Here is a 21,849-nt window from a genome sequence, read left to right on the forward strand (position 1 = left end):
TGAAAAGTACTGGATCGAGCACCAACCCCTGTGGGACACCACTGTCCACTTCTCGTCAGAATGACATAGGTCTGTTTGCTACGACTCTCTGAGTTCTATCCTGCAGCCAGTTTCTCACCCACCTGACTGTCTTGGAGTTAAGCCTACAATCCTCCAATTTTCTCACGAGGACATTGTGGGATACTAGATTGAAGGCCTTTTGGAAGTCAAGGTATACAATGTCAACTTGCTCTCGTGTCCAGGTGGTGAGTTACCTGGTCACAGAAGGAGATGAGGTTGGTAAGGCAAGACCTGCCAGCAACAAAGCCATGCTGGCTGTCATTCATGTGTAGTCTTCTTTTTGAGGACAAGCATTATAAAGTCAGAAATGGAGCACAACCAACTAGACACAGAGATACCCATGGGCACATGGAGTGGTATAAATCTACCAGTGATAGGTTGTTTAGGCTTTATCATTTTCTGTGCTATTTTCTCTGCCACTGTAGACATTCCTAATGTTCCCCACCATAAAGACAACAACCTGCTTTAAAACACCTACAAAACATAACTTGGGTATCGCATCCAACCACATTGCTAAACTCACCCACAACAATTATTTTCAACTGACATTTACTCCAGACTATAAAAAGGCAGCTAAGTGGACAAAAATAATCCCCCAATACATTCAGTCTTCAGTGAACTAGGTTGAAGAACTTTGATACAAAAATGGCATCTTTATCTGGACTGAGCACCTAGCCTCTCTTACGGACTTCCACCATTATTTGAATAAGTACCATCCTTCCAACAACTTCTCTATGAAATACTTATGTCAGTATCAACTTTCTAGATATTATATTTAGCAAAAAATGGCACCATATAACCAGCTATAGACATAAAAATGATAGGCAATTACACTTTTTTCACAAAACCAGTAACCACCCCAGACTCATCATGAAGGTGGCAATCTATAGTCAAGCACACCTTCCCTTCCCCTCTGCCACATATTGGCTCGGTGATGTAGTAAGTATTTTGCTTACATTGCCTTTAGATAAAGACATACCACTGGGAAAATAGACTATGTCCACTCTGTGTAGACCTACAATACTAACAAGAAATCCCCCACTGACTGCATAGCCTTGATTTTCATATGCTATCCCCTCCTGGAACTGTGTAAAGAAAGACCTTTAGTGACAACTTATATTCATACCTCGTAAAAATGTCCCCAGGGAACCTCCTGGATTTAAAGCAACCCTATAACTCAAACTCTTCTTCAGAAGCAAACTTTCCACTACCTCAACACCAAAGGGAATCAAGACTTGCTTAGACAAAGGCAAAGTGTGCCAACATATCTCCACTGCCACCATGATTGACAGTAATAAAGATCACCAGAATCCATGGATCCTAGACCGCACAGTTCGCAGGTCTTGTCCTCAAAGAAAACTGCACAATACCTAGAGAATATGAACCTGGGCAGAGAAATTCAGGTTACTGAATGCTGGAAACCGCTTATTGGGTGGGAATCAACTGCTCATTACAAATTACCTTTCATCTGGAGGGGATTACTTCCCACTTCCCTTTCAAGTAGTCAGATTTATTAACAAATCTGTTAAACTAAAGTTTTTATTCGAATGGGTACTTATTATTTTTTTTAACCAGATCTGTGCAAATTCTGGGCAACTGGGGCAAGAAGTAGAAGCTGGATGAGGAAGGAGCCAGGAGACCCCAGCAGCAGCACAATGTGGGGCGCAACACCCAGACTAGGAACTGAGATCAGACAGCTCTGATTTAGACCATAACTCCTTCTTTTCAAGGCCTGATGAAGGGCACCTGATGTGCAAAATTACCCGATCAATCTCCCAACTATGCCAGTTGGTCCAAAGGAGATATTAACTCACCTAACAAATCTTGCTTCTCTTATCCCTGGACCACCAGTTACAATATTAAGAGACTGGAATGTCCTTGCCACTTTAATCTTCTGTAGAATCTGGTTATTAAAAAAACCCAAGGACCATGTATTCATACACTTAGAACCTCCAACAGTGTACACTTAGGACCCTACTGTGCGCATGAAGTCAACCACCACCTATCTGACAGTACAAAAGGAAAGGATAACATTACTTTAAAACAGCAGAAATGTTATCTTTGGTGTCTAGTTTGAACTGAAGGCTATAGATGGTCTTTGAGGATGCTTTGTAAAATCTAGATTTAAAAGGAGAGCATATACTAACTATATACCGATATCCTTTTTCAAATATTACAGAAATTTAAATAGAAATGAACAAATCCACATCTCTTTCCCCCTTGCAGTTGGCTCAGCTTTCATGCAACTAGCCATTTTCCAGGAATTGAATTTCAGTTGAAAGAGTCAGAATGGAAGAGCACCTACCACTTTATTCTATTTAAAAACTTTTTCCAGGTCACTTCTATATACCAAAAAAAGAAAAGTGCACCGATCAGCTTCCATACACACTTCCCCCCATGGTAGATAGCCTTTTGTTTTCAAATCCACTCCTAGCTTCTCTCTAACTTTGAAAAGACAAAAAAAATTACCTATCTGCTCCTAACTGAGTCTTCATATCTACATTTTCAATTTTTATACTGAAGTACCTGCCACATGTGACAGGCCAAACAAGTACTTTTCGCAGTGTTCAGGAGCTGCCAGCACTTCTGAAATAAAAGCAAAACTTAACACTATTGTACTCTGCATTGTTTGTAATAAGCATGTAAACAGGTGCTCGTGTTGCTGCTGCAAATGGCTCACAAAGCATCATTCCTTAATGTTCCTGTAAACCTTTAGAGAGTATCATTTGTAATGTCTCATGTATACCTTGTGACTTCTTTTGAGCTTTTGGAGAGCTGTTGTAAATAGGTATTGGAATTTCTCTAAAATGCAACGCATACAGCCTTCAGGCTTTCCATATTTAAAAACCAAAAAATAATTTTTTGGAAATATATAGAGAAGTATTAAATATTCACAGCTCAACATTTTAAAAGGCATTTATGGAGCTATGGCTTGCTACTCCCACCCTGGGGCCTGCGGGATAATCATCTGCAATACAATAACATAAGAGAGCCATTGCCAAGCTTAGACATACCAACTAGTTTACATTAGTTTGGATACTTTCGAGTGTATTCCAGGTTTGAGAGATGCAGCTGGCTTATTGTCTTCAGTGAGCAAAAACTAGAAAATCCAAGAGAAGTTGCATTTTGATGGTTTTTTAAGAGTATTTCTGGAATGTCAGCAGACTTTTAAGAGAAACATACAACACCTTAGCCATAAGGGGATGAACATTCACGCAAACAGTCCCAAATTGTAATTCTAGTGAATACCTTAAATCCCTAATTCTCAACCATTCTGCAGCACTCCAGGGTGCCTTGGGATGCCTTTAAACATACCTCAGAGTGCCAAGTATTGACAGCACTGCTAGATCTACAAACATGCTTTCCAAAGTAAATCCAAAGATTGCAAATAGGAATCTATAGTGTTAAAACCATTCTGACCTGTTGTGAGCTTTCTCAGTTCTTTGCAACAGAAAAGTTCTCTAGGATTTATTCTCAGTCAAAAATGAACGAAAACTAAGAGCTGGTATTTTCTGATGGGTGCTTTGGGTCTAGTATCACGGCATCATGTTAGCCAGACATATTGTGCAAGTCTCACAACCTACTGAATTTGTGTATGTATTACTGCAACCAAATTCTGAGACAACAACATTTAGTTTAATATATATTTATTATCTTTCAATTGAACTGAACTGAAATCAATTCAATTTAATCTAAATTGTACTGTTGGAACAACTGACTATTAGAACAAGTCCAACTCTAAAAATTTTGGCTTTAGACATATAGTAACTTATAAATCTATAATACCAAGGCTTCTTTACTACAGAGACCCTTTTAGCACCATACCTGCTCCTATAGGAGATTTCTATTAAATTTGGACACAGTTCTTCAGAGAGGGACATGAGATTCTGAAACATACTGGAAAGGTATTAAAGCAAAGCAATTTGCAGTTGGTCTGAGCCAAATGTCAACCTGTTGATACAGGATACAATTCTGCCATTCATACTTGCATCAAGTAATAACTCTGAGTAGCCCCACTAAGGTCACATCACACTTGCACTTCCCAAATAATTTGCAGTGACAGCATACACCATTCAGTGAGGCTACTCAAAGTATAATTCTACTCAACCTGAGTAAGGGTGGCAGAATCTCAGCCTTAAAACACAGAAAACTGCTCTGGTAATGTGCACAAAAATGCATTGCAGAAACAATAAGATACTAGAAATCTTCTTTATTATTTTAAAAACAGTTTTATTCTGTATATTTAGAAAGGTGTAATTTTAATAACTGCAAAGAAAAAGAATCAGCCACACCTGAAAAGCTAATAACTGATTAACAGAATGCAGTGGTATATTATCTAAACAGTAGTAGTGCTGATGTGCCATAATAAACTGTCTATTAGTAAAAAAATACATTTCAGGGCACATAGTACAGCATCCTTATCACAAATTACAGTAGGGATACTTTAAGAATTTAACCAAAGTAGAGAATTCTGAGTTATATTTATATTCTTTAAATGCAGCAATTAAAAAGGTAACAACTTTGTGCATTTAAAAAAAATGTCCTTGTTCATGTATTGTAGAAATGCTGCTTTATTGCTGCAGATGTCAAAGTTCAAGGCTCAAAAGGTATGAGAATACAAAGATATCCTTAAGAAACTGTTTTGTTTTTATATATATTTATATATATAAAAAGGTAAAGCTTATAAAAGTTAATTTACAAACCAAGAACAAAAGTGGTATGCACGCATTATATACAGGCATTCTATAACATCTAAATTTTTAAATGCATAGCAGAAAACATACCATCATTTTCTTCTGGTTTTCTTCTGCTTGCTCAACACAAACAGCACTTGTTCTCTAAACTGACAAGTTAACAAGTTTTCCCTTCCCTCAAGCCCCAATCTGTCTCATGATATATTATCTAGGTAAGCACAAAAGCCATACAAACTTAGTAATACAGAGAACTATGAGCACTAAAACTATTAAAAACATGAGGGTAAGGCATCCCTGCTGGTTAATATGTCTGTAATGTGGTTAATTTACAAATCCAGAGAGGCAACTGAACCATAGTCATCTCACATGCTTTCTCTCTTTCCCATGACAATGTTTTCATACACAGTAAGTAGACGTGCTTGCATTACCCTCTTAGTAGAGGAAAACATCTAAGTTGTGCTAGCCAAAGTTTATCGCCACATTATTTGACATGTACACCAAAGAGTCATTTAAAAACCTTGATACCAGGATATAGTCTTGTGTACTTTAAAACAAACAAAAGTAAAAAGACAGGCCAAATTATGTATTTCCACCAGTGGACTATGAACTAAATTCAATTCCTCTTAATATACCCCCATTGGTACTTTAAACTTTTTCAACAACGAAACATTAGCAGTGTCCTTTAAAAACAAAAACCCCAACATACAGAAACCCACACGCACCCCACATTATTCCTACTGTACACTCCCTGTTTGTGACATGTATTCTGACCATGGTTCAAGAGTGTACTTGCTAAACCATTGTTAGTTAGAGCAAGATGCTTAAACAAGAAGTTCCATTATCGCTTATAGAACAGTTAATACTTGATAGTGGTTCAGTTTATATGTAAGGTCCATTTCAGTTTCACATTATGTACTCAGTTAATTTAGGGATTAGAAGTGGTCAATTAGGACTGAGACACAGTTTGCTCCAACAAGATAGTTTGGATCCCCAGGAAGAGACTTGTTCTGCCAGGTTTTGGGGTCACCTGTGGGAGGAAAACACAATGTTGGTGTTTAGTATCCAGTATCAAACAGTATACATCTTGAAATAGGCATGTGTTGTTTTTTTTCCCCCTCTCTTGATAGTAACTTTTAGTTCAGAATCAACGTGTTTTACAATAAGAGCCTAGTTAGTATTTTATTCATGTAACTCCTGAGAGTTCAAGGATGGTATGACATTGTAATATAATATATTACTCATTATTGGGTTTATTCAAAAATAGATTTGGTGGCACTCCAAAATCATTGTATATGCAGATTTATTCTGAAATGCACCAACATAGCACTTCCCCTTCAAATCATCCAAACTCTCCTCTAAATCATAAGCACCGACTAAGACTTCTATATTAAAAGCCCCAAAATAGAACATCTTAACTGGCTTTCAAAAACAATATGGTCATAAGCTCAGGATCAGTTGTTCTTACCAGTCACTATGAAGTGGTGGAAATTTTGTTTTATACTACAAGAATTACCCTAGAAAGGACCTAGAACACCAACTTCGCCTCTGAACAGAGTATAGCACTAGTGCAATAAAAATGACTGAAAACCACTAATCTTAGAAAAATGTTGTGCTGGTATTTTAACAAGAAATCTGCTTTCAGTAAAGTTTAACATTGATTTCTTGTTCATCTGTGGTCACTTGAGGCATTATCCAAGTTACCCTTTGGCCAGACTTCAGAGGTTATTTTAGTCTGCATATATAATTGTCCCCTGTAGTTTTATTTGAAGAAATTTTCTTTACTTGCTGACCTAATAATCCATTGTATAATGCTGTATAAAAGCAGTGTCCTCATTCTACCACATCAGAAGTAGATTAGCAAGAAAAATACATCAAAGTTCTTTAAAGTTTACAAAATAAATGGCACTACATTGTTTCACTACAGTGGGCCAAAACTAGATCTGCCTTAAGACCTGTACAACAGACTAGGCCAACTCAACTACATACAAATTTCAAAAGTCTGGAACTGTTACAGGAGATGCAAATACATTTCACATACTTTTCTGGAGAAAAACTCATGGAAACAAAAATATGAAGTACACAATGTGCTGAAGTGATGACAACATCTGATGTGGAGACTAAGAAAAACCAGAAATGACTCAAGAGCTATCTTGGTCTGGTCAGAAAATTTAAAACCAAACACTACTGCACTCAGCAAAGGCTAGTCATTTTAAACTGGAGGATTGTCAAGCCTGTAAATACTTCAATTCTTCTCAATTTGAAGATAGATGTCTTAGGAAATACCAGAGTATATTAATGCAGGGTTAAATTAGATTGTAATAAGAGCAGCTTGTACTCTCATTAGTGAAGTATTCTAAATCAGGAGATTTTTCTTCTTTCAATATGTGCCAAACATTTGATTCTAATGAATGCAACCTATGGCTGTTACTCCCCAAGATGAAAATAAGATTAGTTTCCTGCAATTTTTCACTCACTTGAGTCCTTTGCACAACTAATAAGTGCAACAAGTATGAAATCAAAGTCAACGTAATGTACTGCTGCATCCAGCTAAAGATGCAATGTTAAGTTCTCTATACTCAGTGTCAAAAGGAGAATTAAGAGTCTGAAATCTGTGTACCTGACTTAAGTGTAGCATAAAACAGGTTAGTATGAGCAAGTCAAGTCCAATTTATGAACAGAGCATAAAAACAATTTAGAATAAGCTGAGATAGAACAAAAGATTTAATAGAAAAAGTAACAAAATGCTGGAAACCATTACTAAAGGCATCTGAAAAATCAGAGTCCCATAACCAGCTAATGTAAAAAGAGAGAAAATAATAATTTATTTAAGACACAGTATGGTCTACTTACATATCAGAAGACAGAATTGCCTACTTTTGAAATTGTCATAGAGCAAGATTATAATACACATCCCATTTCAGTTAAACAGAATAAAATGTAGCCTTATAAAGCCAATACACACAGTGTTAGTACTTCTACATGTTCTCACACACACTTAACACAAGACAACAGATCTGTCTCAGATATTTAAGTTACTATTTGAGAAGACTAAGAGTTGTGTTTTCATTTCAAGTAAATTCATGAACAGGTTTTTCAATTACAAAATTAATTTTTTTTAAAGTTATGTAGCTGTCATGTATTTTTGAATCTTTAAACCTAAGTGTCAATATTTTAACACTTCCAATTATGTACACACAAAGTATATCCATGCAGTACATGCAATAATAGATTAAAACCCAAAAATTATTGCCATTAATCTGTCTGAATCACTGGATCCCCTTCATGGAGACTGATATGCTAATCTTTCAAGTGTCAACACACTGGTATTGACAGATAGATACATTAGTGACAAGAGGTGAATATAACATTTAAAGACAAAATGTATTCTTAAGTACATTTTCAAGTATTTTTTAGATTATATGTATTATATGTATGTGTATGGATTAATGGTATAAGTATTTCTACTATAACGTTAGAAAGTAGCTGAATAAAACCTGTAGACTTTCAAATGCACAAAGACATTGATTTTGAGGTCTCCTTAAATTCACAGCCATTTCATGAAATTGCTTGAAACTTACATAAAATAGAAATTAGGCTAACAGTCATTGTGTAAAATCTCAACCAACACTGTTTCCCCTGTTCCATGTAAGAGGATGGAAGTAGAAGACAGTGTAGAGATAAAAACAGGCTTAAAGTTGCAACCAGGTTGCAATGTTAACTAAGAAATAACAACCACCTCTATTCTGGGACGAAAGGTGGAAACAAGTAAGAGACTTGCGGAAAATCCAGCTACATTAGAGGTGAACTGTAAACCAGAAACACTGGTTCCCTTAAACTGTCATCAACTTGCGAACAGGGAAACAGCTAACAGGTATTAAAAACAGTGATTTGGCATGCAGATTAAACTTATGATTTGCCAAAGTATTATATGGTTAATTAAGCAAAAAACAACATTAGTTTATGGTACATAGGCCAATTAGGGTTACATACTCATTCCCCCCAATTTTAGTGCAAATATCATTTCAAAGTGTTTGCAGCTGTAACAGTCCTCAAGAAGGAAGACACACAGAAATAGTGGTAACACTGAATGGAACAATGGTAAGGTAAAAAAGACATTACTGTATTTCTCTGCTGTCAATCATGATTTTAACTATGAATCTGTATCATGAATAAACGCGAGAAGAAACATTTGTAATGAAAGTGAAATGGAGAGTTTGACACAAATACAATGATCAAGTTATACATTACACAGCATCACCTTTAGCCAAGTGAACTTAAATTATACGATAGCACCCAAAAGCCCCAAAAGGACAGAGGGAGGACAGCATACCCGACGAGGAGTCGGAGGATTTTAGAGCAAAAGACCAACCATCAGGAGTCATTGACGCACAATGTGGTAAGCGCAGCTCCACTGGCTTCAGGAATTTTAGTCCATGAGGCCCACACATAACCAAGGGGCTGAGCAGCGTTTCACCTACAGTTAAAAAAAAAAAAACAACAAAAATGTTTGTTAAAAGAAATCCATGGTTCTTGAATAAATTCAATTTTACTTCAAAAAATATTTTCTTTTGTTTGGTATGCCATATGACTACTTCATAAATGCCTCTGAATAATTTGTATGAACCTTGTCCAAACAACAGCTTCTACTAATGATACTGTGGGCAATAATGAGAACTGAGGGAAAAGGAACTTGCAAAAGTGAATGAAGCACTCCAGATGTGCTTGTTGTATGTGGCAGATGGGTCACAAAATTGCGCAAGAGTCTAGGACACTACTGTTGAGTCAGAAGACACAATAGAAGGATCTGTCAGCTTATCTTTGCATTTAAGCACTGAAGAAAGTAATGAGATCATGCTCCCTAAATTAACCCTAGATTTAGCTTATAAATCTGAGATTGCTTTAAATCATATTTTGTACAACGTACCAGTAGTGCTTAAATGGCAGCACTCCTGAAGCAGAATCCTTTTGTAGAAAAAGCTTTCCCTTGACTTCTTGAGGTGAGGGCAGTATGTACAGTCTGACTAAATGACTACAGGTTTCCATTTGTCTACATTCTGAAATGTCTTTTGATTAAATAAACTGATTAGCATAAGGCCCTCTACTACTTGCATGTATTATGCAATTTCCTGGTTAACTGTTAAGCAGCCCGATCTGGGGCTGCCCCTCCAGTGGCAAAAAGGCGTGATGGATCTGATGCATGATCCCATAATCGCACTTCCTTCTATGCATGTGTGGGATAGCAGGAGGCACACTAGATCCCATCATGCCTTTACCTGCACACGTAGAGGGGCTCTGAAAGCATTCCTGGGCTAAGAACTGTATTTTGTCATTTTAATATGCTATGCAAAGCATTCTAGGAAACAGCAACTATCATTCAGTGACAGTCTCATGCACTTGTCTGGAAAGCAAGACAAAAAAGAAGTCTCACTTGTTTGACTTGGAACCCAGTATCATAATGAAAGGGTATCAAATTAATTTGACCCTGTGGGCCAGTCTGGCATGGACATTACATGTAGCATGCACACTGGCTCCAGTACAGTGTTGCACGGAGCATTGGGGGGGGGGGAGGGGCAGTCCAGGACACTTGCTGCATGCAGCACCTGCACCAGAGCAGTCCTGTCCACATGGCTGATCTGCGGACCTAATCTGGACTGGACGATCTAGCAAGCACAGCCAGACAGGGCTGAATGCTGCATGTGGCACCCGCACCAGATTGGTAGGCCTGTACAAGGCAGCTAGTATTTGCTTCGGATTCAGCCAATTCAAGGGACAGCGATTCAATTCGATGATTCGAATCCCTGTCCCAATTCTATTTGACTGAATTCAGAGATTCGGATGCTGCCGAATCTCCAAATCCCCAAATCAGCCAGGCTCATTCCCCACCCCTCTCCCAGCCTGGCAATGGCTGGCCCAGCTCCCAGAATATTTTTTTTTTTTTTTTTTTTTAAAACAAGGAGTCCTGGCTCACCGTTCCTGTCAGTGGGGGGTGATCCCTGCTGCCCCGCACCACGTGGGGGGTTCTGCACTAGCCCCCGAAGCCCCAAGGCTGTTGCAGTAGCGGTGAGTTTGGGGGTTTTCTTGGTTTGTTTGTTTTTTCTTAAAGGGCCAGCGCTGGCGAGCAGTGGGTACAGTGACAGGGGCCACTGGATGAGTGGGCAAGCACCAGACCAAAGGCTCCCAAACAAGTGGTGCACAACAGTGAGAGCCATCCAGCTCTGTCCTGCACCCTCCCTGCCCCGGCTGGACAGCACTTGCCCCAGCCCCACTCCTCCCTCACTGCAGAGGCTTTGATCTGCCCTCCCCTTCCACCACATCAGACTTTCCAGCTGCACACTGCTCTCCAAGCTGCTGGGCTGTGCTCCTCGCTGCCTGCACGCTGTGCTGCACATTTCTTGGCCAAATTAATCGGCCACATCAGGCCAATTTCCGATACGATCAATTTTCTTTATATCAGTACTGATCCGATATTGGACCAATGTATCGGTGCACCTCTAGTCAAAAGAGAAGCCCTGAACTATTGTCCCACCTGAAAGAGTTTGAACAGAACCATTTTTCCATGTATTCCTCACTTGTGAACATTGTGGACCCAGTATGTCTTATCCTGTGTTTTGCAGTCAGCACGTAACTAATAGATGCTCTATTAAGACATAAAGCCAACTCTTACCTTTCTCTTTGTCTAATGGTGGGAGGATGCTATTGTCTCTGCAGACCTTGAAATAGATTTCTTGTTCTATTCCTTCTGGGATGGCTCCTTGTGGTATTATTATACTAACTCCAGTTTCTATGGAGCTTAATACACCACCATTGCTGTTAAACACACCTCTTGCTGTTGCTACAACAGTGTGTCCATCCTCCTCCTCATCATCCTCCAAAGCTGAAGGGCTAAATATGAAAGATACAGATTAAGCTTGGCTTTTTTATATACTACTACCTTCCTCCATCAAATCAGTAGCACACTCTACTGGATTAATTTACCAATGGACAGACCTGTTAGGTTAGTCCTGTTTTAAGAAAGTTAAGTGATCAGATCAAATGTGTGGGGTATCTAAGCAGCCACAGATAGTAACATAATTTTCGTTTAAGCTTCAAGAGAAAGAATATCCTTGCTGAAAAGCAAGGGAAAAAATTAACTTTGAAAATGACCCAGGCACCAGTTAATTCAAGATCTTCGATCACTCAGAACTAGTTGGGTTTTTAAAAACTCACTTTTTGAGATTGTGCTGAAACAGTCTTCCCAGATCCACAGCACTGCCTAATTGGACTAAATTGTAATAGTATTCTGAAGAATCCCAGTAACTCCTAGCTCCTTTTTCTGGAGAGGGGTTGCTCAGAGTAAGATGTATGTTAAAACTTAAAAAAGACTTAAATCAAGAATAAGAACCACACCCGAACAAACTTCAACATGAGAGACTGAATGTAGAAAGACAGAAGAGGAAAAGGGTGTCTATCTCACACATCTTCCCAAAAGCCATTTGTAATTGCTGTATTGTCAAGTGTCTTCATTTATAGGTCAGAGTCTGGTCAGACTAACAGCAACAAACCACAGAATAGAAGCACAGCAAAAAGACGTGATTTTTCAAGCAACTTCTTAAACTAAAAATGTACAAATGAAAAATCATACCTTACAGGAATGGCTTTAGGCACAGCATTAACATTATTTGGTTGATATTTAGGCTTGTCTGCCTGTATAGAGAATGTATCCATTCCACTGTCAAACTCAGAAGGCTGCAATGAGCCATGTGCTTTTAAAATTGGTTGAGGAGAATTTGGAGACTTTGACGGCAATTCTGGTTTATGTTGAGTTTCATTTGGCAGAAGATTGTGGTTGAATTTAGGGCTTTCAAACTTGCGTTCAAATGGCCTGGCAGCACTTGTGTATGGTTTTGTTGTAAAGCGATTGTAAGCAGGAGTGACTGGTTTTTGAGTCTGCTCACTTCCATTAAGTGGACCCTTGTCAGGGAAGCTTTTCTGAGGATAGAAAGTAGACTGCACAGTGTCCTCTCTGTTGGAAGATCTCAAAATTGCTGGTTTATTCTGAGGTGGAGGAGGGTCAGGTTTAGACATGGTAGAATTCTGGAAATCTACTGACACAGAGTTAACTGTAATACAAACAATTGAAGAAACAGTCATACATGGAAAATCCATAACATGTAAGCCTTAATATTCAATTATAGACCCCAGTGACACATTATAACAAACTCACACTTTTAATAATCCCAAGAGAAGGATCTGTTTTTTTCCCATTATTCTGATGTAGCAAATTCACAAACCATATTAGGAGAAACATTATTTTAATGGATTTTTCTCCCAGTCCCAGACAGCTCAATATAGTAAGTTACAATTGCATTGTCAAGATTTTGTTATTCTCAGTGTCAAAATTAAGGATTAAAGAACTGTTCTAAAATTAAGCTAATGTTTAAAAGAAGTATTAATTATGTATTCTAGGAAAAGATTTCATAGATTTCATAGACATTAGGGCTGGAAGGGACCTCGGAAGATCATCGAGTCCAGCCCCCCGCCCAAAGGGCAGGACGTCAGCTGGGGTCATAGGATCCCAGCAAGATAAGCATCCAGTTTCATCTTGAAGGTGTTCAATGAAGGCGCTTGAACAACCTCCGGCGGCAGGCTGTTCCAGACCTTGGGGGCTCGGACAGTAAAGAAATTCTTCCTTATGTCCAGCCTGAAACGATCTTGTAGTAGTTTGTGACCATTCGTCCTCGTCATCCCTTGGGGCGCTCTGGTGAACAAACGTTCCCCCAGATACTGGTGATCACCCCTGATAAACTTGTAGGTGGCCATCAGATCACCCCTGAGCCTGCGCTTTTCCAGGCTAAAGAGCCCCAGGGCTCTCAGCCTGTCATTGTAGGGTCTGCTTCCCTGACCCCTGATCATGCGCGTGGCTCTTCTCTGGACTCTCTCAAGCTTCTCCACATCCTTTTTGAATTGTGGAGCCCAAAAGGAGGCCAACTGCCCCATTCTTAGTTTTTCACAACTAAGGCAACTTTTGGTCCTCTATATAAACACGAGTTATGTTAAGGTACATATACTTGTCTGATTTGTACTATACAAATTTCACACATGTTGTATGAACTGGAATAGATGAAGCAGCTTGCATCAAGCAAAAACTAAACTGCAATATGATCACAAATGTGCTACAAACAGCTGGAAAAAAGGACATTATGACTTAAGGCTGCCTAAACTAAAGCTGAAAATGATCTTTTTGAACACTTGCTGGGGGGGACTACTCACGCTCAAAGTCAGGTTGGGGTGAAGTTGGGAGAAAAAAAAAACTGATAAACTGTATGCTTACTGTTGAGGCTATTAAAATCACATAGTCAAAGCTAGCTTTGGCCACTTGATTAAGTAACTATTTAAAGCTACCAGATGATTTCCCAGTCTACATATTATGAAAAACTTTTGTAAATAATTTTGGTTCAGATGTCAACCAGTCAGAGAAGAATGGCTCCATGTCTGTTTAGTGCTTAAATATCTACCTTGGTACTTGACACACAAGTTGTTTTTATTTTTAAGTGCTAAGAGAGCTCAAAAATTCCTCCATAATTAAGAAATTTGCATCTTTAAATAACAAAGTCCTGGGAAGTTACAACTCCATTGCCTTTTTTTTTTTTTTTTTTGCTTAACTGAAGTAGAAAGTATAGCAATAACAAAAAAATTCATGTATAAAATGGCTCAATTTAGGAAGTCGTACAGTAACAGAATTTTGTGCCAGGGAGTTAATTAAACAGAGTTACTGACATGTAATCTGCATAAAGTTAATGTGTCAATTTTCAGATTTCATACCCTCAGAAAGTGCAGGCTTGTTATTAATTGACTGTGGTTGTGTATATTGTACTGGAGGTGGGGGAGGAACAGCAGAAGTAACTTGAGGAACTGGCTCATAGCGCTTTTCACCAACAGGCCTATCCATCGGTTCAATATCAGTAGGTTTCCCCCTGTTTGAAAAAAAAAGAAAAATAATTTTCTAAGCATCCTGTTTCAAAGTTTTCAGTTTATGCATTTACCACTGATTTTCTTCCTATGATCATCTGATTTGCATCTCTTCCTATAAACATTAAACACATTTTCTTTAACATCCAATCCTAAATACAAAAACATTCATTATAAGCACAAGAGATTTCAAGACAACATTGGATCTTTAAAAGGATTAGTAACAAAAACCAAAAAATGGCAAACAAAATGCAGATGACATTTTAGGTGTATTTTTTGTAATATTTACCTATAAATCTTTCATTTTTAAATTTAGTTTTGATGGATTTTCAATTAAGGAACTGAACTATAAATCAGGTATTCGTAGGACAATTTTAAATTGAATTAGGATATTTTGAAGAAGGCGTAACTGGGTATGGAATTATAAGATTGACTGTAACTGACATTTTCTAAATACACCCGATATTTCAACAATGCCATCTTAATTAGAAAAGCAATTAGCTTAAGCTTCACTAGCTTTATGTGCATAAGGTAGACACTTTAAATTTTTAAATTTCTAATATTTCCATATATTTTAGGTATTTTTCCCAAAAGTCAATGTTTCAGGAAATAGCCAATTTCACAAATACCTATAATTGTTTTTGACTGTAATACCTTAAAAACTTATTTTCAGAATCAGTGTTTAAATTTCGGTGCACATAATGCCTGTGATAAATATGTAACAGTGAGAGGACACCTTAAAACATCCTCATATCAACAGCAGTCTTACCACTTGATGTTCCTTTTCAAGTAGTCATAGCTAGTGTAAGAGCCAAGAAATCTAGGTGATGGCAAAGCAAACAGCAATAGAAGAATGAAAGAAAGATGGTCATTCTATCTTAAGCATATTATTACTTAATTCAAACATTATGTTAGTGCTAGAACTGTTTATATGACAAGACAATGTACAAAAAAAGAGAGACAACATTAACTTAGTCAAGCTTACCCCTCTAATGCATGCATTCATGTATGTGTAAACATAGTGATCATATACTATGCTTTGAGATATTTTGTCAGTGAACCACAGGCAAGAAAATCCTCAAAGGATTACTCATCTATAGTTTCTAGAAGTAATGTTAAGTGTGTACTAATATTAAAGTCTGAATACCCATGTATCTGTTACAACACATTGAGAAAACAAAGCATTTATATTCTACTTCACTCTGAAAAAAATGTTTTTTACTAAGTCATGCTCATCCCATTCCTGGGCCATTTACTGTGTATATGGTATTGCTCATACTGCACTTCAGTTGGCCAGATGAGAATGTTTATATAAATGAAGAGTTCAGTGTTAAATTACCAGCCCAATCAGAGTCCATGCTTAAATGTTTCTAATCAACTTTAAAAATTCTTGTAGTTACACCTTCAAATAAACTATTTTATTTCTGCCTATTAAAACAAGTGTAAATGCAGAAGTGTAATGTGGAAACACAAAAGAAAAGAAACTCTTTCAGAAATGGCATCTTATACTGTAGCAAGAAAATAGGTTTTCTAGCAGTACACATAGTCCCCCCCCACCCTCCTTCCTATATGCCAATGAAAACTAAGCAGATAACATGCTTCAGTTGTAGCGACAAACCATTACCACAACCTTCTGTGTTTGCAGGTCATGCAGCTATAGATACACACACATACACAGTATTTCATTTATTTATTTATTTACTTATTTATTTATTTAAATTCTGCAGTTCATGGTTTGTGTTGTGTAAGTGTTATTGTGATTCTTTTTCCTTCTAGGAGATTAGAAAAAAAGCAAACTGCTTCTAAATTCATTTTAAAAAGAAATATGAGCCTATAAGACAACCAGGTCTCCCTAGTTGCTTCCTATTTGTCATCCAGCTATGAATAGGTTAACCAAAATATTTTAGTTGTTCTAGAAGTTTAACATTTTTATCATTAAGATAAAGGAATAGATTCATAAAATAAAACTGAAGTTTAATTGCTAACTATTCTTTTACTTAAGCTTCAAGGAAGTTTTTTCCTAACAATTTTCTAAAATACCATTTTAATATTCAATTCCTTTTTTCTTTCAAAGCTATGAAAATCAGTTTTGAACATGAAAAATCTTTATATGCCAATGGAGCCTGTGTAACTTCTCATTTATTGTGGGCTTATTTTTAGTCACTATTTTTAAGGCTATGTATTTGATATTTGGTTATATGTATTCTGTTTATAGGACTAGAGTCTGATACAGTGGCATTTACTTAATGTTTAGAAAGGGAGTGCACTGATGACTTGCAACAAGTTTAGACTTTTAAAAAAATTGAACATGCATCTGAAAACAGTACCTCTTAAAGAGAGTATTACACAAAATGTATGTGCGTATGCTATTCTCATTTCCACTTATAGTAGCTTCTGGAGGCTTCAAGCAGAAATCTGGACCCTCAATGTGCTAGGCACTGTAAAAAGTGATTTGCCCACTGATGACTAACAAACCAGAATTAGTAATAAACATGCCAGAGAACAAACAGTAATCAAGTGCAAAGGTACCGGCAAGAATCTGCAACGTAACTGGATAAATAGAGCAATATACGAGTAATGAGAAAGCAAAAAGAACAGTTTTAACTGAAAGGATGGCATTTTCTGAATTTTCTGCAGTGCTACTCAGGTTAGAGCAGTAAGCAGTCTGGATATACTGGATCTCTAGGTTCTGCCTCAACTCAAAAGACCTGTCTTTTCTCATTCTCAGGAGGTAGCAAGAAGTAAGAGCAGAGTACACTAACAGCCCTGCTCCCTTCAGAAGGATGCTATGAAACATTACTGGGATGACTAATTATAATCATAACTAATAAATCAAGAGCTGTTTGACTGTGAGGGTGGATATGGCTTACCATCAAAAATTCACATTTTAGTAGGTCCTTAAAATATCAGTACTGCAAAAGGGCACTTTGTGTTTTTAGTGTGAACTTCTACTCATGCTTATTTTATACAATAAATGTCACTAGCCATGAACAGCACTCACCCAACAGCACTCTAGTTACCACTAAAAAAAACATTTTTGCCCTCCTTACTCCTCTTGAATAATTCCTTCTGCAGCAAGCTGTCCCCCTGAAATCACTACTTCCAGAGTGTGCTAATGACAACCAGGAGAAAGGGAGCCAGAAGTTTGTGAGAAGGAACAAAAAGGAAGGGCATGGGCTGGCAGGCCACTTAATGAGTTTTGGTGACCTGTTGAGGGCCACAACTCCCTCCTTTCCGCTCCCTGTCCCTCCCTCCTGGGGCTGCAACCAGGCAGAAGCCTGAACCAGCCTGCACCTTCAGCATGCCCCTGCAGCCAGAGTCCACCTGCTTGCAACTTTAGCATGCCCCACCCCCTTAACCCCCCCATGTTTGAACCAGGCAGCTGCCAGCTGCACCCGCAGCTGCCCAAACACAGAGCCTCCAGGATGGGGCTCTAGGCATGGAGGCGGCACGGGGTATGCTACAGCTGTGGGCTGTGACCAGCACAGAAACAGCAGGTAGGTTCAAGCTTCTGCTTCCATACTGGTGGCAGCCCCAGCCCAGTGAGAGAGCGAGCACACCTGGTACACTGGAAACAGCCCTGGCTGTCTGGCACCACACAGCTGCCTTAGCCACTGCCTACCCACAGGTCAGATCCATCCACTTGGCAGGTGGCCACTTGCAGGCTGAATCCAATCAGTTGGTGGGCTGTATTTTGCGCACCCCCTAGACCAGAAGCTGAGCTAAGGAAAGGCCATAGCACACCTCTGTTGGCCTCTGGGAGTGCGGCCATACTGGACATCACCCACAAATGGTCGTAAGTAGGGTAGGGCTCATTCTCCAATCTCATATAGCTGCATAAGGACCAACTCTAATCTGAACTACACTCACTGGCACTTAGACAATCACTAGGCACAAAAGCACTGCTCTCCACAAAATAATACCTGCTTGCATCACTTTTCCTACTTGGCTGTACAAAAATATTTATGCCCTCTTACACAGATGTCAATAGACACATGAAGTACCCTACAGGTAAGGATTGACTGCCCCGACTCACTCCATTTTTACACTAATTATAACATAAGCATTATCATGCTCAGAGACAGTAAACCTACTGAAAAATAAACAGTCAAAATGGTATTGACAGATGTTTTTGCCTCATCTACACCAGCGCTCATAACAGGTCCCTTAATGACATACTTCTCAAGTTCTCTTTGGTTGAATATTGGACAGAAGTGAAACAGATTAGTCACACGAACATACATAACTTGTGCGTTTACCATGACTGATCTATGGAACTTGTTCAAAGAGGCAAAACCAATTTTTAAAACTGAAGAATTGGTGGCAATTCTATATCCCCCCCAAATTGTAAGCACAGCTAGTTTTATATTAGGATGCAGAATATTATTCACCAATGTTATTTTTATGTTCACACTAAGGTGTGCACCCTATAATTTGCCCAGAGGCTGATAACTGGTGCAGATGACCTGGTGCTGAACACAGAAGAAGTGAAGATTGTGTTCAGCACTTACCAACATGGTCTAGAACTAGTGATGAAGCTGACTGGAAATGTTTCATAAAGAACACTGCAGCAGAGTTTGGGCCAACACCAATTAACATTACCGCTTCACTACAAAAGAAACAGAATTATATAAAAATAACTTGGAAAAAAAAAGTGAAGAGCAACATTAGTCTGAATAAAACATTACCTACAAGCATACAACCTAACCCTTAACAGTGCAAAATCACCAGTGTTTTTCAAGTGACCTTTAGATGAAAGGCCCCACTGCATGAGGAGTTTGCTCTAATGCCTATAATTAAGAATACACTCATATAAGCAGAGCTACAAAGCAAAAGGAGAAAAAGAGATCAAAAAAACTATTCATGTACTACAGTTGTTGACAACTAAAGGACACAGATGTGACATGACCCTTACAAAGCAGTTTCTGTGGTGGCACAGATTTCCTAAAATGGACTTTTTGGAGTCATTCCTACATGAGGAAAGCCTGATTGGTGAACATAAACATGGTGAATAAAAACATGTGTACACACACACACACACAGTCACATTCCTCAATGCTGAACCCATGAAATTCTTTCAAATGTGAAATTACAACTCCACAGTTCTTGTAAGAAACATCAAACCATCCAGTCAGCTAAACAGATTACATTATATACACTGTCTATTTTTACTACTAATTTTATTAGAAAAAGTAGTAATTTCCAGCAAGGGTATATCCTCTTACTGCTGGAACGTAACTGTGTACAAAACATCAATCCTACTAATTTTGCATATAGGGAACAAAAAATTTGTCAGCCAATAGATGAAAAACTTCAAGTACATGGTATACTGTACACTTACTTAAAGCCTCTGAATTTGCACTATTTACAAACTAAGCAAGCTTGCAGGTCACAGGCATGCTGCAAGGTAGGTGAATAAGGTAAAGTTTAATAAAAAGGTACAATTAGTTATGATAAGAACAAACGCATCTCAGGGGCCGGGTGAGACACCAGAAGAATCTTCCACTAAAAACAAAAGACATCAGTAGTAATGTTTATTGATATGAATTTTCAAAAGTATTTGATTTTGGCTAGTCATAAAGACCAGCACTGAATTTGACCCCAAACCCTGTTACTTATAAAATAATGTTAAACATCATGACTCTACACGGACTTATGCATGTTTAATTTTCTGCATTTCAAATAGTCCTATTAACTTCCTGAGAGCTACTCACAATGTGCAAAGTTAAGCACAGGTCTCTTTCCAGGATCACAGCTTCTGTGGTTATTCAAACAAGTTGCAAGGACATTGAATATAGAGACTTTGCATGCAGCAGAAAGAGAGAAGTTTAGAATTCTTACAAAGCAAATATAAACTCTGGGGAGAGAGGTTATTGAAACTTCAGATGGAGAAACACCTCTATGACTCCAGTACAGGCTTATGTTTACTTGATTATTAAACATGCATCAAAGTCACTTTCTGGGTACAGACTGGTGAATGCCAAATATCATCAGATATTAGTGAAAACAACACAACATTCAATCGATACACAATGTAGGAATGTGTTCTTGCATTTAACTCTTAATGTGCTATGCTCTGCATTCATGAGAGATCTCTTGGGTAACCTCAAAAGATACCCTATATAAGCACCCTTACCAATCTGAATCGACTTTCACCTAAGATCATGTATTGAAAAAAGACTTCCTTTACAGGAGTCCAGTTTACTAGATGTACACTGATACATCAGTCTGATATCAGATCGGCACTGTTATAAAGAAAATTGTCTGCATTGGAAATCAGCTTGATATGGCCAATAATTTAGCCAATAAGTAGCCTGTGCATGCATGCAGCAACAGTGCAGCACACAGGCGGCGAGGAGAGCTGTGTGCAGCTGCTAAGTCTAGTGTGGTGGGAGGGGGGGAGAGGCCCCTGTGATGAGGGAGAGGTGGGCCTAGGGCTGGGGAAACCCTATCCAACCAGGGCAGAGTGGGGGCAGAACAGTGCCACGGCTTATCTGGGGGGGGGGGGGGGGAGGGGGGGGGTGTGGAGGAGGCATGGCTCCCGCCATTGCGCACTGCTAGTCTGGAAGCTGTTCATATGGCAGCTCCTGTCACTGCTCATCTGGGAAGCCATGGTGGTGGCAGGGGTGCCCCTGGATCTGTGCTGGGTGGAGTGGGCTGGGGCTGTGTGGGGCTTTTCCCGCCCCATCCCCCAGATCCAGGGGCACATGCCCCCTCCGACCAGATGAGCATCAGGAGCCGCTGGATGAGTCAGTAAGCGCCAGACAAGTGGTGCGCAACAGCAGGAGCCCCACTCCTGGACAAGCTATGGCTCTATCCCATGCCCCTCCTCCCCCCACTGGGCTGGGCACTGCTTACCCCAGCCCCTGCCCCAGCCCCACTCCTCCCTCACCACAGGGGCTTTGATCCGCCTCCCCATTCCCCTTCCCTCCCTCCTCCCCTTCCACCACAACAGACTTACCAGCTGCACGCAGCTCTCCAAGCTGCTGGGCTGGGATCAGAAATTGGATCGGTATCTGCCTCCTTAAAAATCAGCTATCGGTATCAGCCCCAAAAAATCTCTACTGGTGCATCCCTACAGATTGCCAGTACAAGAATTTCAGGTCAATGAGCATTTTCCTTCTTAGAAATTTTTAGTCTTCAACAG

At 38.9% G+C, this 21,849-nt stretch overlaps 1 protein-coding gene across 8 annotated transcripts in view; it reads right to left on the reverse strand.

Moving 5' to 3' along the window:
• Positions 1 to 4,255: 4,255 nt before the first annotated feature.
• Positions 4,256 to 21,849, reverse strand: part of TJP1 (tight junction protein 1) — a 275,807-nt gene continuing 258,213 nt past the window's right edge. For 5 of the 8 annotated variants that reach the window (XM_019477545.2, XM_019477540.2, XM_059714817.1 and 2 more), the window contains 5 exons: positions 14,556 to 14,707; positions 12,376 to 12,853; positions 11,419 to 11,636; positions 9,085 to 9,228; positions 4,256 to 5,781 (listed from right to left, as the gene is read on the reverse strand). In XM_019477545.2, coding sequence (XP_019333090.2) covers positions 5,687 to 5,781; positions 9,085 to 9,228; positions 11,419 to 11,636; positions 12,376 to 12,853; positions 14,556 to 14,707 — 1,087 coding nt within the window. In that variant the 3' untranslated portion in view covers positions 4,256 to 5,686. The remainder of the gene's footprint in view (positions 5,782 to 9,084; positions 9,229 to 11,418; positions 11,637 to 12,375; positions 12,854 to 14,555; positions 14,708 to 21,849) is intronic. The other 3 variants (XM_019477550.2, XM_019477543.2, XM_019477541.2) reach the window with 2 other exon arrangements.

This window comes from Alligator mississippiensis, chromosome 11 (genome assembly GCF_030867095.1).
Source record: "Alligator mississippiensis isolate rAllMis1 chromosome 11, rAllMis1, whole genome shotgun sequence".
Taxonomy (NCBI): domain Eukaryota; kingdom Metazoa; phylum Chordata; order Crocodylia; family Alligatoridae; genus Alligator; species Alligator mississippiensis.